This window comes from Pongo abelii, chromosome 23, assembly GCF_028885655.2.
Source record: "Pongo abelii isolate AG06213 chromosome 23, NHGRI_mPonAbe1-v2.0_pri, whole genome shotgun sequence".
NCBI classification, from domain to species: Eukaryota; Metazoa; Chordata; class Mammalia; order Primates; family Hominidae; genus Pongo; species Pongo abelii.
The window spans coordinates 22711477-22729483 of record NC_085929.1 but is presented as its reverse complement, the minus strand read 5'-3'; the positions used below and the strand labels follow the sequence as shown (position 1 = coordinate 22729483).

General features: G+C 50.9%; 1 protein-coding gene across 2 annotated transcripts in view; it reads left to right on the top strand.

Annotated features, from left to right (window-relative positions):
• Positions 1-942: 942 nt before the first annotated feature.
• LOC129052488 (uncharacterized) overlaps positions 943-18007 on the top strand; it is a 39968-nt gene continuing 22903 nt past the window's right edge. The window contains exons 1-4 of one of the 2 annotated variants that reach the window (XM_054543007.2): positions 943-8088; positions 9477-9618; positions 9863-9942; positions 12842-13002. In XM_054543007.2, the coding sequence (XP_054398982.1) occupies positions 8001-8088; positions 9477-9618; positions 9863-9942; positions 12842-13002 (471 nt within the window). In that variant the 5' untranslated portion in view covers positions 943-8000. Of the gene's footprint in view, positions 8089-9476; positions 9640-9862; positions 9943-12841; positions 13003-18007 lie in introns of both variants that reach the window. The other variant, XM_054543006.2, reaches the window with a different exon arrangement.

Here is an 18007-nt window from a genome sequence, read left to right as displayed (position 1 = left end):
AGCCCCAGAACACTGGCGGGGGTAGCTGGAGGCCCCGGTTGGGAGGCCCCTCACTGGGCAGGACCTCGAGACCTCCATGCCAGGTAGAATTCAAATCTCTGCCAGCCCGAGAACACTGGTGGGGGTGGCTGGAGGCCCTGGTTGGGAGGTCCCGCCCAATGAGGAGGAACGGATCATAGACCTTCTTAAAGACCCAGTGTGGCCACATTTTGGTAGAGCACCTTGCTATGCCAACCCCGCCAGTGTTCTCAGGATGACAGATTTGGATTCTCCCTGGCATGGAGGTCTTCAGGTCCTGCCAAGAGATGGACCTCCCAACCGAGGCCTCCAGCCATCCCTGCCAGTGTTCTGGGGCTGACAGAGATTTGAATTCTCCCTGGCATGAAGGTCTCACAGTCTGACCCAGTGAGGGACCTCCCAACCATGGCCTCCAGCCACCCCGAGTGGTGTTCTCGGGCTGACAGAGATCTGAATTCTCCCTGGCATGTAGTTCTCAAGGTCCTGCCCAATGAGGGTCCTTTTAGCTGGGGTCTCCAGTCACCCCCACTGGTGTTCTCAGGATGACAGAGATTTGAATTCTCCTTGGCATGGAGGTCTCAGGATCTTGCCCAGTGAGGGACCTCCCAACCGGGGCCTGCAACCACCCCCGCCGGTGTTCTGGGGCTGACAGATTTGAATTCTCCCAGGCATGGAGGTCTCGAGGTCCTGCCCAGTGAGGGACTTCCCAACCGGGACCTCCAGCCACCCCCGCCAGTGTTCTGGGGCTGACAGAGATTTGAATTCTCCCAGGCATGGACGTCTCGAGGTCCTGCCCAGTGAGGGACCTCCCAACCAGGGCCTCCAGCCACCCCTGCCAGTGTTCTGGGGCTGACAGAGATTTGAATTCTCCCTGGCGTGGAGGTCTCGAGGTCCTGCTCAGTGAGGGACCTCCCAACAGGGGCCTCCAGCCACCCCTGCCAGTGTTCTGGGGCTGACAGAGATTTGAATTCTCCCTGGTGTGGAGGTCTCGAGGTCCTGCTCAGTGAGGGACCTCCCAACCAGGGCCTCAAGCCACCCCCGCCAGTGTTCTGTGGCTGACAGAGATTTGAATTCTCCCTGGCATGGAGGTCTCTGGGTCCCGTCCAGTGAGGGACCTCCCAACTTGGGCCTGCAACCACCCCTGCCAGTGTTCTGGGGCTGACAGAGATTTGAATTCTCTCTGGCATAGAGGTCTTTAGGTCCTGCCCAGTGAGGGACCTCCCAACCAGGGCTTCCAGCCACCCCCGCCAGTGTTCTGGGGCTGACAGAGATTTGAATTCTCCCAGGTATGCAGTTCTTGGTTCTTGAAGTCCCGCCCAGTAAGCGTTCTCCTAACTGTGGCCTCCAGCCACCTCCACCTGTGTTCTCATGCTGAGAGATTTGAATTCTTCCTGACATGGAGGTCTCCAGTTCCTGCCTAGTGTGGGTCTTTTCAATTCAGGCCTCCAGCCACCTGCCCCTAGTGTTCTCAGGCTGACAGAGATTTGAATTCTCCCTGGCACATAGTTCTTGAGGTCCTGCCACATGAAGGTCCTTTTAGCTGGGGTCTCCAGCCAACCCCACTGGTGTTCTGGGGTTGACAGAGGTTTGAGTTCTCCCTGGCATGGCGGTCTCGGGGTCCCGCCCAGTGAGGGACCTCCCAACCGGGGCCTCCAGCCACCCCCACCAGTGTTCTGGGGCTGACAGAGATTTGAATTCTCCCTGGCGTGGAGGTCTTGAGGTCCTGCTCAGTGAGGGACCTCCCAACCAGGGCCTCAAGCCACCCCCGCCAGTGTTCTGTGGCTGACAGAGATTTGAATTCTCCCTGGCATGGAGGTCTCCGGGTCCCGTCCAGTGAGGGACCTCCCAACTTGGGCCTGCAACCACCCCCGCCAGTGTTCTGGGGCTGACAGAGATTTGAATTCTCTCTGGCATGGAGGTCTTTAGGTCCTGCCCAGTGAGGGGCCTCCCAACCAGGGCTTCCAGCCACCCCTGCCAGTGTTCTGGGGCTGACAGAGATTTGAATTCTCCCTGGCATGGAGGCCTCAGGGTCTGACCCAGTGAAGGACCTCCCAACTGAGGCCTCCAGCTAACCCTGTCAGTGTTCTGGGGCTGACAGAGATTTGAATTCTCCCTGGCATGGAGGTCTTGATGTGCTGCCAAGTGAGGGACCTCCCAATCGGGCCTCCATCCACCCCGACCGGTTTTCTCGGGCTGACAGAGATTTGTATTCTCCCTGGTATGGAGGTCTCAGCGTCTGGCCCAGTGAAGGACCTCAGACTCCAGCCACCCCTGCCAGGGTTTTGGGGCTGACAGAGATTTGAATTCTCCCTGGCATGGAGGTCTTGAGGTCCTTCCCAGTGAGGGACCTCTCAACTGTGGCCTCCAGCCACCCCCACAGGTGTTCTCGGGCTGACAGAAATCTGAATTCTCCCTGGCACATAGTTCTCAAAGTCCCACCCAATGAGGGTCCTTTTAGCTGGAGTCTCCAGGCAATCCCACCGGTATTCTTAGGCTGACAGATATTTGAGTTCTCCCTGGCATGGAGGTCTCGGGGTCTTGCCCAGTGAGGAACCTCCCAACCGGGGCCTCCAGCCACCCTCGCCGGTGTTCTTGGGCTGACAGAGATTTGAATTCTCCCAGGCATGGAGTTCTTGAGGTCCCACCCAGTTAGGGTTCTCCTAACTGGGACCTCTGGCCACCCCCACCTGTGTTCTTATGCTAACACAGGTTTGAATTATTCCTGGCATGGAGGTCTCCAGTTCCTGCCCAGTGAGGGTCCTTTCAACTCAGGCCTCCAGGCAACTCGCCCCACCCCCACCAGTGTTCTCAGGCTGATGGAGATTTTAATTCTCCTTGGCATGGAGGTATTGGGGTCCAGTGAGGGACCTCCCAACGGGGGCCTGCAGCCAGCCCTGCCAGTGTTCTGGGGCTGACAGAGATTTGAATTCTCCCTGGCATGGAGGTCTTGACTTGAGGTCCTGCCCAGTGAGGGACCTCCCAACCGGAGCCTCCAGCCACCCCCGCCAGTGTTCTGGGGCTGACAGGGATTTGAATTCTCCCAGGCATGGAGGTCTTGAGGTCCTGCCCAGTGAGGGACCTCCCAACCAGCCCTCCAGCCAACCCTACTGGTGTTCTCAGGCTGACAGAGATTTGAATTCTCCCTGGCACATAATTCACAAGGTCCCACCCAACGAGGCTCCTTTTGGCTGCGTTGTCCAGCCACCCCCACTGGTGTTCTCAGGCTGATAGAGATTTGAGTTCTCCCTGGCATTGAGGTCTTGAGATCTCCCCCAGTGAGGGACCTACCAACCGGGGCCTCCAGCCACCCCCACCTTTGTTCTGGGACTGACAGAGATTTGAATTCTCCCTGGCATGGATGTCTCCAGGTCTGGCCCGGTGAAGGACCTCCCAACTGGGGTATCCAGCCACCCCCACCAGTTTTCTGGGGCTGACAGAGATTTGAATCCTCCCTGGCATGGAGGTCTCGGGGTCCCACCCAGTGAGGACCCCCCAACTAGGGCCTGCAACCACCCCGCCAGTGTTCTGGGGCTGACAGAGATTTGAATTCTCTCTGGCATGGAGATCTCAGGGTCTGGCCCAGTGAGGGACCTCCCAATCGGGGCCTCCAGCCACCCCCGCCAGTGTTCTGGGGCTGATAGAGATTTGAATTCTCCCTGGCATGGAGTTCTTGAGGTCCCACCCAGTGAGGGTTCTCCTAACTGGGCCCTCTGGCCACCCCTACCTGTGTACTCATGCTGACAGAGATTTGAATTCTCCCTGGCTTGGAGGTCTCCAGTTCCTGCCCAGTGAAGGTCCTTTCAACTCAGGCCCCCAGCCACCACCCCGCCCTCTCCCCCAGTGTCCTCAGGCTGCCAGAGATTTGAATTATCCCTGGCATGGAGGTCTCAAGGTCCTGCCCGGTGAGGGATCACCCCACTGGGACCTCCAGTCACTCCTCCGAGAACACTCCTGGGTGTTCTTGGGCCCAAAGATATTTGAATTCTTGGGATGAGATGGCCAAAGGTGAGCTGCCATCTTTGCTGTTTGTGCAACTTAGCCATTCCAGCCTGAGGGCTTTGTAGAATCCATACCTACCAGGGGCAGAAGGGATCTTCCAGCACAACACAGCTACTGTACAAATCTTGGTCAGGCAGATTCTTTTAGCAGGTTCCTGACCCATTCCTTCTTAATTGGCAGGACCTTGACAACTCTATCCGAGGGAGAATGTAAATCTCTGTCAACTCTAGAACTAAGAGGTAGAAGCCCCACTTTGGAGGTCTCACCCAGTGAGGAATGGATCCAGGGATCTACTTAAAGAATCTTGCCATGATTTGGTAGAGCAGTTGTGCTGTTCTGGGGATCCCCTCCACCGCAGTCACTTTGGACTCTCCAAAGCCCACAGACTGGTATAGCTGAGTCACCCAAACGGCAAAGATGGCAGCCCCCTTCTTCCCCAGGGAACTCATCCCAGGGAGAAATCAAATCTCAGTCAGCCTGAGAGCACCTGCAGGAGTAGCTGCAGGGCCCAGTTGGGAGGTCCCACCCAGTGAGGAGGATGGATTGGGGACCCACTTAAAGAGGCAGTCTGGCCACATTTTGGTAGAGCAGCTGTGCTGTGTGGGGGATCCCTTCTGCCCTCAGTTGGTTTGGGTTCTCAAAAGCCCAACAGGCTGGAATGTCTAAGTTACCCAAACAACAAAGATGGTGGCCTGCCCTGTCCCATAGGAACTCAGTCTCAGGTAGGTAAAACACTGTTGCTGGTGGCTGGCTGGAGTTGTTTCCTTGATTATGTGAGTAATGCGAGTACCTGGTTGTTTCAGTTGAAGGTGCTGTATTGACTTGCCCCTTTCATTCCTCTCCATGAGAGCCACGCACCCTAGCCACTTCTAGTCAGTCATCTTGGCCACACACCCCCATAATCATATTTTTTAAGTAAATCATTCTTTAAAACTCTAACAAAATATTTGAACATTTGAAAAGTGTGGAGCTTTAGAAATGCCTAATTACATCTTAAGTTTGAGACACATAGTGGTTATGTACATTGTCAATTCCAGATTTTGCATCTTATAAGGAAAGGACTTAGATCTTATTCAGTCTTTGTGTGTCTAAAATATCTTCACCTGTAAAATGAGTATAATGAAGTACTTTATAGAGTTGTAAATGTTATATGTAAAAATATAGCAGTGAGGGGGCAGTGGGCTGGCCAAGGTGGCCGAGTTGAAGCAGCTAGTGTGATTGGCTCTCACAGAGAGGAACACAAGGGGAGAGTCAATACTGCACCTTCAACTGAAACATCCAGGTGCTCACATTGGGACTAACCAAGGAAACAACTTGACCCAGGGAGAATGAAGAAAAGAAAAGCAAAATGACAGCACACCTGGGAGTACCACAGAGCCAGGGGAACTTCCCTCACCCAGGGAAGCAGTGAGTGAATGTGTGACCCTGGAAACCCATGCTTTTCCCATGGATCTTTGCAGTCCTTGCGTCAGGAGATCTCATGAACCCACTTTACCAGGGCCTTCAGTCTGATGGAGCTACGTGGAATCTTGGCACAGTAGCCACTCAGGCACACATGGAGACCTGGGAGGCTTAGGTACCTGGGCTTTCCTGCAAAAGTAGCTGCAACTCTGGCAAAGTGGGAGGTTAGACCCTCATACATATCCCTAGGGAAGAGGCTGAATTCAGGGAGCTGAGCAGCAACAGCCTGCAGACCCCACTTCCACATCACCTCACAGGATAAGAGCCACTGGCTTGGAATTCCAGCCAGCCACCAGCAACAGTGTTGAGCCTCCCCGAGACAGAGCTCCTGAGAGAAGGGACAGGCCACCATCTTTGCCGTTTGGGCAACTTAGCTGATCCAGCCTTTGGGATTTGGAAAGTCTCAGTGGATCGGGGCAGAGGGATCCACCAGCACAGCACGGTGCTACTCTACCAAAATATGGCCAGACTGCTGCTTTAAGAAGGTCCCCAATCCCATTCCTCCTCACTGGGCAGGACCTCCCAACCAGGGCCTCTAGCTGCCCACTCTGGTATTCTCGGGCTGACAGAGATTTGAATTCTCCCTGAGATGGAGTGCCCCGAGGGAGGGATGGGCCACCATATTTGATGTTTTGGCAACTTAGCCATTCCAGCCTTTGGGCTTTAAAATGTCCCAGCTGACTTAGTGTGGATATAGCCCCCAAGCTGCCGTACAAAAGCATAGCCAGACTGCTTCTTTAAGCAGGTCCCTGATTGATTCCTCCTCACTGTTTGGGACTTCCCAACTGGGGCCTCCAACCAACCTCGCTGGTGTTCTCCTGCTGACAGAGATTTCAATTTTTTCTGGGCTGAAGCTCAGTGATGGAGGGGCAGGCCACCATCTTTGCTGTTTTTGCAACTTAGCCACTTCAACCTTCAGTCTTTGGAGTGTCCAAGGAGACCAGGGGTGATGTGGACCCTCAGCATAGCACAGCTGCTCTATAAAAATGTGGCCAGACTGCTTTTTAAACACTTGCCCAATGTCATTCCTCCTCACTGGGCAAAACCTCCCAACTGGGGTCTCCAGCCACCTCCTAAAGGTGTGTTTGGGCCAGCAACAAGTTCATTCATACCTTCCTAGGGCAAAGCTTCCAAAGAGAGTGGTAGGCTCCCATCTTTGCTGTTTCACAGCCTTCACTGATGATAACTCCAGGTACTGGAAAATCTGAGGCTACTAGAGACTGGAGTGGGCCCTGGGCATACTGCAGCAGCCCTATGGAAAAGTGGCCAGACTGTTACCTGGGTTCCCATTCCTATATCTTCTCACTAGGCAAGTCTTGCAGGCTGGACCTCTACCTAACCCCCCTACCAGAGCTGTCGAGCCAGTAGCAACTCAGCCACTCCCTGGACAGAGCCTCCAGGGGCAACTGAAAGCCTCTCTGCCACTGCTTCTGCAGTGGAACCGTCCTTGCTACCCTCAGACTGACGAAGGAGCTAACACCCTTATCTACACCTTCAACAAGCTTTAATTGACCCAAGCCCATCTCCTATGGGTTCTACACACTCCCCACTGCTCATAACAGACAGGGAACCCCTGGATTGGCCCCAACAGCACAAATTCTCCATTCTGGGCTGATTGCAATGAACAGCTGCTTGACCTGTATCTCTCCAGGGATGGAACCCTGAGGAGACAAACAAAAGACCCCTGGCTACAACCACTACTAATGTCCCTTCCTCTTCTGCCTCAAAGTTAGGGAAGAAACATAAACACTGAGATTGCTCCTAGGCTGCAGTGGGCAGCCTAGGAGTGCCAAGCCATGATCTACAGCCAGCACTCAAGGGGGAGAGAAGTACATTTTCAGGTCATTGAGAGGGAACATGGCTGCAAACTGTGAGGAAACATAGGGGAGCCACATGACCAAGCAAGAGTCTACTAACTGACCAGTAAGCTCAAGTGCCACCTACTGGATCACATCCCAAAGCTTCAGCACCAAAAATACCTTACTAATATACTCCCCTCTGAAACCAGAAATGAGAAGTCAGCTTCAAATAAAGACCCTGCACAAAGCCTCCCTTTCACAATTGTTACAAAGAGAATAAAATACCTAGGAATATAGCTAAGGAGGGGTGTGAAGAACCTCTTCAAGGAGAACTACAAGCCACTGCTCAAGGAAATAAGAGAGGACACAAACAAAGGAGAAGGCCAGGGCATTGACCATGATCACCACGAAAGGCGTGGTGCCTGGTGGCTCTGCTGAGAGCATGCTCTCTGTGTGCCAGTGGCCTCTGTAGGCAGAGGCAGGAAGGCTTGCCCTGGCACCAAGATCATTAAATGCACCATCACAGGCATGACAGGGTGAATCGTGTCATCTCATGGGAAGCATACCTCAGTTCCCCTCACTCTTCTGAGGACAGATACTGGATCCATCCCTGGACCTGGGTTGCTCAGGAGTGGGGCTGGGATGGGCTCTGGAACCTAGCCCAGCCCTGCATTCAGCCCCCAGACTGCTCGGCCAGCCACTACCCCATGTACCAGAAGCAGCATGTGTTCAACAGCAACCTCCACTGGGACTCCGGGGCCTTCCGCAGACTCAGCCACCTGGTGCGAGAGACTCACCTCAACTTCTCAAGGTAACACAGCTGAGCTCCCTGGAGTTTGGGAGGTGGGAGGGAAAGGGGTGAAGTTCCTCCGTGCGACTAACAGCCTCTCCCTCGACAGGCCAATAGGAGAACACAGGAGACTGCAGACCATGCAGGTGGCCAGGCCACAGCCCAGGGGCAGGAGAGGCCTCCTGTTTACAGGGCAGAGGGGAGGTTGGCAGGCAGGGCCTCCTGGTGCCTAGCAGGGGTCATGGCAGCTTCCCTGGATCACGTTGTTCCATATGCAGGGAGACATTGAGACTTGGCTTGGTGTGAGTGGCCCACTGCAGGTGAACCTTCACATTCTGACTCCTGATCTCTGCTCCTCAGATTTGCCCACCAGTTCCTAGATCCAGGCACATACATGTTTCAAGACAATGGGCAGCCAGAGAGCCTGGCCGTGGTGCTGGTGAAGGAGGAGGGGGTGGCCTGTAGTCCTGGCCTGTCCCCTGTGCAGCCCTCATCCCCATATCAGCTGGGCAGGCAAAGCGTCCTCAGGCACAGGCTGCCAAACCTGGGCCCAGACTGGGCAGTGATCACAGGTACTGATTGACAGGACATAGCAGCCAGGACTTGAGCAGGCAGGGAGGAGTGCCATGCCACAGGGCCCTGAGTGTCAGCCCTGTCCAAGTTCCTGGGACCCTAGTGTGTGTCAGCCCTGTCTGAGGCTCTGGGTGTAGCCACCAAACTCCAGATATGATGACAGTGACAGTGGCATGGTGCAGCTTGTCCTTGACCTGGGACTTCATTTGCAGGCAAAAATTTTCTCCATTTGGGGCCTCCTTTCTTCCCTCCCCTCCCCCCACTTCTCATGCTCCATTGGTCCTGGAAGCTGCCCCAGTGGACAGGGTCCCTGAGTGGAGTCACAGGATCACAGACATCCTAGACTAGCCCCCAGTGTGGGTTTCCCATCTTCTTTCCTTCTTTTCTCCAGAGGTCAGCAATCTGCACTGAGCTCTTTAGGCTTGGGCCTGCCCAGTGGGCAGAGAGGACACAGCCCTCTGATGGCTAAGACTCAGAGCACTGGGCACAGGGCAGCAGCTCTTTCTTTCACACACACACACACACACACACACACACACACACACACACATATGCATGCATGCACACATACACTCAGAGCACAGGCCTCATGTGGGGCTGTCCCAGGAGGGTCCTCACACAGAAGGGCACAGGGTAGTGGGGAGGGCCTCCCAGGGGGAGACTAATGGCCCAGAGGCAGGAAAGGAGCATGAAGAGTTCAACCGCAAGGGCAGCAGGGCAGAGGCCAGGGCCACTGAGGCAAATGCAAAATAGCGGTTCTCATGTTCCCAGGCAGCCTGGAGGGGCTCTGAGTGGCCACCATGTAGCCCCATTCCCCTCTCCCGCCCACCTTCCAGGGGTGCTGCTGGCTGTTGGCTTGGCAACTGTGCTGTTGATGGGCCTGGGCCTCCTGCTGAGTCCCTCCCTGCCCCACGCCTGCCCCATGCAGGCTTGGAAGCCTCGGTGGAGAAGCCTGGGACAGCCTCAAGTGCCTGCTGAGTATGTGATCCTCAGGGACAAGTGAGTCCCCCCTGCCCCCCGCACACCAGGCCCAGCCCTGGCCAGCCCGGGGACTGCTGTGGCGGGTCTGGCCACTCTCCAGGAGCCCGGGCACTGGCCAAGCTTCCCCTGTCCCTGTGGACTTGGGACAGATGCCCTTTAGAGTTAACCTGTGATGTGGGCTCCACATGGGGTTCAGCACTGCCGCTCATGTCTAGGCACTGAGGCTGGTTCTTCCTTTCAGCCTCCCATTCTGTGAAGACCTTGGCCCTTGGGGATCTGGGGAAGGAGCTGACTCCGAGACGGCCATGAGCTGGGGCACAGGTACCATGCTGGTGTGCAGCCAACCCCTCCTCAACAATACTTGTTATTTTCCTTTTACTAGATAGTAGGTATCCTACTAGGGGCGTATACATTGATATCTTTTTGTAGTTTTGATTTGCATTCTTCCCTAATGATTAGTCATATTGAGCATCTTTTTATGTGCTTATTGGCCATTTGTATATCTTCTTTTGAGAAATATCTATTGGAGTTCTTTGTCCAGTTTTGAATTAAGTCGTTTGGTTTTCGTGGTTGTTGTTGTTGACTTTCAAGAGTTCTCTATTTATCACATACATGATTTGACAATAGACAATATTTTCTGTGGTTCTGTGTGTTGCCTTTTTACTCTGTTTATGGTGGTTTTTGATGCATGAAATGTTTTTTAAGTCATGAAATTCAGTTTGCATATTTTTTCTTTTATTGCCTGTGCCTTTGGTATTGAATTCAAAAATTCGTTGCCAAATCCAATATTGTGATGTTTTTGTCCTGTGTTTTCTTCTAAGAATGTTATTGTTTTAGGTCATACATTTAGGTGTTTGATCCATTTTAGTTAATTTTTGTGTGTGGTGCTAGGAAAGAGTCCAACTTCATTCCTTCACATGTGGATATCTAGTTCTCTGAGCACAATTTATTGAAAAGACTGTCCTTCTTCCCCCTGAAGGGTCTTGGGTTCCTTGTCAAAAGTGATTTGACTGTATCTGGAATGGGTTATTTCTGGACTCTCAATCCTTTTACCAGTTATAGGTCTATTCAGATTTTCTCTTTCTTCATGATTTAGTCATGGTGGGTTTTGTGTTTCCAGGAACTTGTCCATTTCATCTAGGTTGTCTTAATTTGTTGGCATACAATTGTTCATAGTACTCTTATAGTCCTATTTTATTTTTGTAGACTTGTCCACATTTTCACTTCTGATTTTAGTAATTTGAATCTCCTCTTTTTCTTAGTTCATCTAGCTAAAAATATGTCAATTTTGTTCATCTCTCCCAAGAAACAACTTTTGATTTTCTCTATTTTTTGTGTTTATCTCTGCTGTAATCTTTGTTATTTCCTTCCTTCTGCTAGCTTTGAGTTAAGTTTGTTCCTCTTTTTCTAGTTGCTTAAGTTGTAAAGTTAGGTTATTCATAGAGAGATTTTTTTGTTTTTTGATACAAATATTTATAGGTACACATTTTACCCCTTGGGTTGGTAGGTGGTGCTTTTTTATGTTCAGTCATCTCTAATTCTTTTCTAATTTCCCCTATGATTGCTTCTTTGATCCACTGGTTGTTTAAAAATGTGTTGTTTAATTTCCAAAAGTTCTTGGATTTTTTAGTTTTTCTTCAGTTACTAATTTCTAGCTTCATCCCACTGTGGTTAAAGAAGATACTTTTTATGATATCCATCTTTTTAAATTTACTGAGACTTAATTTGTGGCCTAACATATGCTCTACCCTGGAAAACATCCCATAAGCACTTTAGAAAAATATGCATGCTGTTTTTGTTGGGTAATGTTTTCTATATGTTTGTTAGATCTAGCTGGTTTATTGTGTGTTTAAGTCCCCTATTTCCTTACTTACATGTTGTCTGGTTGTTCTATTATTAAGAAGTGGGTATATATACACCATGGAATACCATGCAGTCATAAAAAAGAATGAATTCATGTCCTTTGCAGGGACATGGATGAAGCTGGAAGCCATCATTCTCAGCAAACTAACACAGGCACAGAAAACCAAACACCGCATGTTTTCACTCAAAAGTGGGAGTTGAACAATGAGAACACATGGACACAGGGAGGGGAACATCACATACCAGGGCCTGTTAGGGGGTGGGGGGACAAGGAGAGGAAGAGCATTAGGACAAACACCTAATGCCTGCGGGGCTTAAAACCTAGATGATGAGTTGATAGGTGAAGCAAACCACCGTGGCACATGTATACCTATGTAAGAAGCCTGCACTTTCTACACATGTATCCCAGAAATTAAAGTAAAATTAAATACATAAATAAGTGGATATTGCAGTCTCCAACCATTATTGTAGAACTATTTCTCCCTTCAATTCTGGCAGTTTTTACTTTGCATATTTTAGTGGGCTGTCATTCAGTGCGTCATGCATATCATGACGTATCAAGCATATCCTTGCTGCATTGAACCTTTTATTAGTATTAATATATAGTGTACTTCTTTGTCTCTTGTAAACTTTTTTTATTTAAAGTTTATTTTGTGTAATACTAATATAACTATCCCTGCTCTCTTTTGGTTACTCTTTTTATGGAATATCTTTGTCTGTTCACTTTCAATCTAGTTGTGTCTTTGAATGTAAAGTCTACAAAGCTGATCATGTGTTTTTATGATCATGTGTTGGATCATGTGTTTTTATCCATTCTGCCAATCTCTGTTTTTTTATTGGAGACTTCAATCCATTTACATTTAAGGTAGTTATGATAAGGATGGACTTATTTTTGTCATTTTGCTATGTGTGAGAACGGGTAGACAGTGAGGTGAACTCAGGTGGAGGGGAAAACAGGGAAAGGCCGTCAGACAAGGCCTAGGAGGACCCAGCAAACAGCCTCCCCAGCAAGGTTGAAGACAGGGAGACTCACTCTCAGCAAAGCGTGAGGCAGTGCTGCCACCCAGCTCTGGTGTCGCGCCCATCCTGCCACCTCCTACACCTAGAGGCCTCCTTCTTCCTCTGCCTCCATCAAGCCTCCTCCCACCTTCACCCCCCAGTGCTGACTCCCTCCCCAGAGCTGGCCCCTCCTGCAGGTGGGCATCCCACCTCCTCCACCTGCCCATTCTGCCTTCAAAGCCCTGTGGGAAAGAGGAAAGCTGCTGAGTGCACCTCTTGGCCCCAGGTCTCCTCATCCTGAAGTCTCAATCCAAGGCCTCCTCATCCTGAAGTCTCAATCCAAGGCCTCTTCCTGCAGGGGAGCCACTCCTGTCCCAGACCCTGGAGGACTTCAGCATCCGCACACTCTACGACAAGCTTGAGGACCAGAACCTGCATGTTGCATCCCAGCTGAGCAAGCACAGGAGTGATGCCCTGGCCTTCTACAGGGCCACTGCCCAGCAGCTCCAGGGACTCCAGGTCAGCCCCCATCCCCAGACTGCCACCTGGGGAGCAGCCATCCACCCCTTCTGGATACTGCTGAGCCAAGGACACCCACAGCTAAGAGGGTGACCCTGGTTCTTCCAGGACTTTCTGCAGGGCCTCAGCAGGACTGAGCTGCAAGCTCTGGGCAGGGGTGGAGACCCTGAGACAGATCCCAAAGCCATTGCCAGGGCAGACACTGGGCAAAGCCAGGAACCATGGGGCAGCCACACTGCAGCTTCTCAAAGGGAGTGCCAGCAGCCCCCTCCAGGTGAGGGTAGGGGCCTGGGTTGGGAGGACAGCAGGTGAAAACTCCTAGCATGAACTAGGAAGTGATTTGCATGCCTGGGGAGTGAATTGCCCAGTAATCAAGATAATAGGGGGCACAGCAACATTGTCTTGCCAGCATTGAGAGGCGGTGGAGACGCTCCCGCTGGGAGAAGAGCACATATGGCTGTCAGGCAGATGGTGACAGGGAGCTGGCCTCACCCCTCCTGCAGGGAATAGGGGATTCTGGGATTCCCTACTGTGTCCCTCCACAGCCCCCGAGGAGCTGTTTTATACACACAGGACAGGCATCGCCTCACTGAACCAATTCAGTTGTCACAGGAAACCTGTGAATGAAATTATCACCATCTCCATTTTATAGTTGAGGAACTGAAGCTTATAGAAGCTGACAGAACCAAACACAATCCTGCCAGAAGCCCAGTCCCAGCTACACCCCCTCCTCTCCAGCTGGAAAGGAATAAAGGGGCTTACCAACCAAGGTCAGCGGCTGCTCTGCCCAGCCACTGAGGCTCCAGTTCCAAGAGCCGCAGGCCTGCCATGGAGCTCCTGGCCCTTCCGGGGAGGCAGACTGGGTAGGCCGGGCTAGGGTCCCATCCCACTTGTCCTTCATGAAGGTCATGCTCCAGAAAGGGGTGGGTTTCTTGAAAATGTGTCACTTTTTTGTGACCATATCCCTGGATAAGGGGCCCTCCAAGGCCCTGTGGGCCCAGTTGGTGGGGAGCTGAGGAGCAGGTCAGACAGATGCCAGAAACTCTGCTGTCCTCACCCCACGCTGCAGAGCATGGGTTGAGCCTTCCTTGATCTTCACTGTAGGCCAGTTCTTCTCCATCTTCTGGTTAGTACACTGGTGAGCTAGGACACCTGGCCAAGTGACTGTGAGAAGGAAGGGGCCAAGAAAACCACCTTCTTCTGAACCTTGCCTGAGACTAAGCTAAAAACTCTATGTCCCAGGCTGGTCACGGTGGCTCACACCTGTAATCCCAACACTTTGGGAGGCCAAGGCTGATGGATCACCCGAGGTCAGGAGTTAGAGATCAGCCTGGCCAACATGGTGAAACCCCGTCTCTACTAAAAATACAAAAATTAGCCAGGTGTGATAATGCATGCCTGTAATCCCAGCTATTCTGGAGGCTGAGGTGGGAGGATTGCTTTAACCTGGGAGGTGGAGGCAGAGGTTGCAGTGAGCCAAGATCGTGCCACTGCACACTAGCCTGGGTGACAGAGCCTGTCTCAAAAAACAAACAAACAACAAAAAAAACCAAAACCAAAACAAAACAAAACAAAACCTCTATGTCCCGAAGATTCCCCTTCGCTTCCTGATTGGAAGCTGGTTGCAAGGCTGCACAAAGCCTTGCATTCCTCCCAAGCTATCACTAACTGCAAGGCAGGTTAAGTTTTTTTCTTAGAAAGGGACTTTTTTTTTAAAAGAGAAAGAAAGGATGGGATGAAACTCTTATCAAATTAATAAGAATAAAGCAATTAATCAACACTTTAGTGAAATTATCCTATAACTCAGAAAAACTACTCTGAGTGGCTATTTCAAAAATCTCACTGTGGGGCCCCAGAAGACTGTGCCTGGCATGGCTGCCATCAGGTGTGGGTGGCTGGGGGTGCCTGGGGTGTGAGAAAGTGTGGCCCATAGAAGGAAGGGTCAGAATAGCAGGAAGGGGCACAGGGGATGTGTAAATGAAAGATGGGTGGGTCTGTAAACATTTTTGAGTTAAAAAAAGAAAAGTAAAAAACAGGATAACATGTAGGAAGGGAAGAAAGATGTATAAAAACCAAAGCATTCATATGCAAAGCATGTGTCCCACAGGGTTCTATCCACATGTGTTTAGCACAGGACGGTGAGTGTCCCAGTGCAAGAGGGAGATGGAAATGGGCTCTGGAAATAGAGGGAAAAATAGAAGGTGAGAGGCACACACACAACCACACACAAGGCTTCAAAAGCAGGGGAGTGACGTGAACATTGGGTTGGGGAGGTCTGTGGCTGGGTGAGATGAACATATTGAGGTTGTCCTGTTCTCCTGTGTGAGATTATCTCCCCAGTCCACTGCTTGGTCTTCTGACCCACCACACAGAGCTCAGGCGGGCAGTGGGATTCATTAATCTTGCCCTCAGAGCAGCATTTGGAAGGAAAGGCAGGCACAGAGGGCCTCTGTTCAGGAACCCCTGCCTGAGCCTGTCAGGGCCACACACAGGCCACGTGCTAGTGCCCTACAGTGAACAGTGCAGAATAACACCAAGGTGGCATGTATCTCTGAGGGGCCAAGACCACAGCCCACATCAGGTCTTATCTCCCACCAGGCAGTTGCCTGTGGCCCCAGGAGCACCTGATGGTCAGGAACTAGGTCACAGGAATCCCAAGCTCAGATCAGGTCATGTGCCTTCATTGCTTTAGCAATGCTGCCCTCATCTGTCCATCACTGTTCTTTTCTGGGCCCAAAACCTAGAAGGGAAATTACAGGACTGGCTGGCTGTTCTTCCGAGGCCTCCGGTCAGCTTGGTGAACAGCCTCTCTCCAGCTGCCAGCGGGATGTGCTCCTGATGGCCCAGCTTGCACCCTCCAATGAGGAGTACCAAAGCACAAGGTGGGGGCAGGAACCAGACAAACTGCCACAGCAGCAGATGTGTCCCTAGGGGTGACCTCAGCTCCCTGGCAGTGACAATCTTATACCCAAAACCTGATTTAATGCCTTAATCCATTCAAATCCAGCTACAAGATTCCAGGGGTCCCTGCTTCCACAGTCCCCCACTGTCATGCCCACCTGGTTAGCCACAGGGTCCAGTGACTTGAGTAACTCATTAGGCCTCATGTCATTTAGAGAAATTATTCCCACCCATGGGAACAAGGCCACATTCAGGCTACTGGACTCCAGACTTCACATCCCATCTAATTTTCTTCATCTATATGCCATCTCTTCTGGGGTATAACCAAGGGATCTCTTTGTCCTTCCTCTAAGTTTACCCAGAGGCTAAGATGGATTTGTTTGTTTATGTTGATTGAGTTCTATGAATGTTTAGAGGCATGGTCTCTTTTTCCTTCATCCCCTTTTAATGACAGTAAGTGGTAACAATTATTGACTGCTTGTATTTATTAAATACAAAGTACTAAGATAAGCACTTTATCTGCTATCTAATTCAGTTCTCACAATAACTCTGTCAAGTATGTACTATCACTAGCTTCATTTAAAGATGAAGAAACTGAGGGTGAAGTTGCTGAGATTTCAGCTCAGAGGGTCAGACTCTCACAGCCCACCCTGTACTGTTCACCTGCTCAGGCCTCCCCTCCAACCCTCCACTAAAGCCATGGTCAGTCCTCCCTCCCAGAAACACCTCTGTTGTTAGTTTTTTGTTTGTTTGTTTTGTTTAAGAGGCTCAGAAAGTGTACACAAGTAACTAAAGTGTCCCGTAGGCAGGGAGAGAGCCTTGAGGTAAGGAGAGTTAAGAATCTGGGTCTCCAGATTCTAGACCACACTCTGCCCTGAATGTTGTGGATCCTGAGCAAACACTTTCTCCAGCCAGTTCCATGAGCTACCATCTGAGGATAATTTCATTCAACAAACAATGATGGCCATCTGATGTGGGTCATTGAGCAGGGTTTGAAGATGAGCAAGTCGGGTGGAATAGGCCTGAGAGTGCCAACAATGATAAGAAAAGGCGAGAAATGCTGAATCCAAGTGACCAGGTTCCAGAGATTTAAAGTTCGTAAGGATCAGCAAAGGGTTTGTGAAGTGGGGATCATTTGAGATGGGCTTTACAATAAGGGTGGGTTCCTAACTGGCAGAGGTATGGGGAAGGATGTTTCTTGAAAAAGATGCTAGGAGAGAAAGCCCAGGTGTGGCTCATGGACTAAGCAGTTCCAGAGGCACCAAGGCTCCCTGGGATGGCCCAGCTCTCTCCGTTCAAGGCATGGAAACAGATCAGAATTGACTTGCCTAAGGGGAGTCTGAAGAGTATAGCAATGCACAGAACAGGGTTCCAGCGTGAAACAGCTGGCACGTTCTAGACTGAAAACTTAACAGTGTAATAAGGGACTGTGTACAAAAGTATGGCAGGTACGTGTGACCACACCGGGCAGTGTCTCCCCTCCCAGACCTGAAAGCAGTGCAGTGTGAGGAGGTCCTGACACCGCGGCCTTTGGCCCCATCAAGGACACAGCTAGCCTGAGGTGGGAAAAGAAAATTGACCTTCTCTTCAACCCATTTTAGGCTTTCCAGCTGAGACACTGTAAATGAGACTAACAAAAGCTAGGTCAACAAGAGAAAAACAAACAGAAGTTTCTAACACATGCATTTGGGAGACCCATGGGGGCACCCAAGGGTGAGTAACTCAAGGGGGTGGTTAGAACTTGGGCTTATTTAGCATCTTTAAAAGAGAACACTAAATTTTCAGAGAAGTGACAAAACAAAGGAAAATGGCATTGAGTTTCTAGGGGGGTAAATTGAGGGAAGGTAAATATGTGAGGAAATGGATGGCAGATAAGGACCAGTTTTAGCAGTTTGTTATGTAGATTCCTCTGTGTGTACCTGTCTCTAGTGATTGATTGCCTCTGTCCTTCCAGGTAGAGAGGGGAAGGGAGGATACATTTATAAGTTTATGTCCTACTTTTAGGCAAATGGAGGGCCAAGAGCTTCTCTTGTATCTGCTTCTTCTCAAATGCCTTCAGCTCAAAACAGTCTTTATGGCAGCATGGCATGCTTTGGGGTGATAA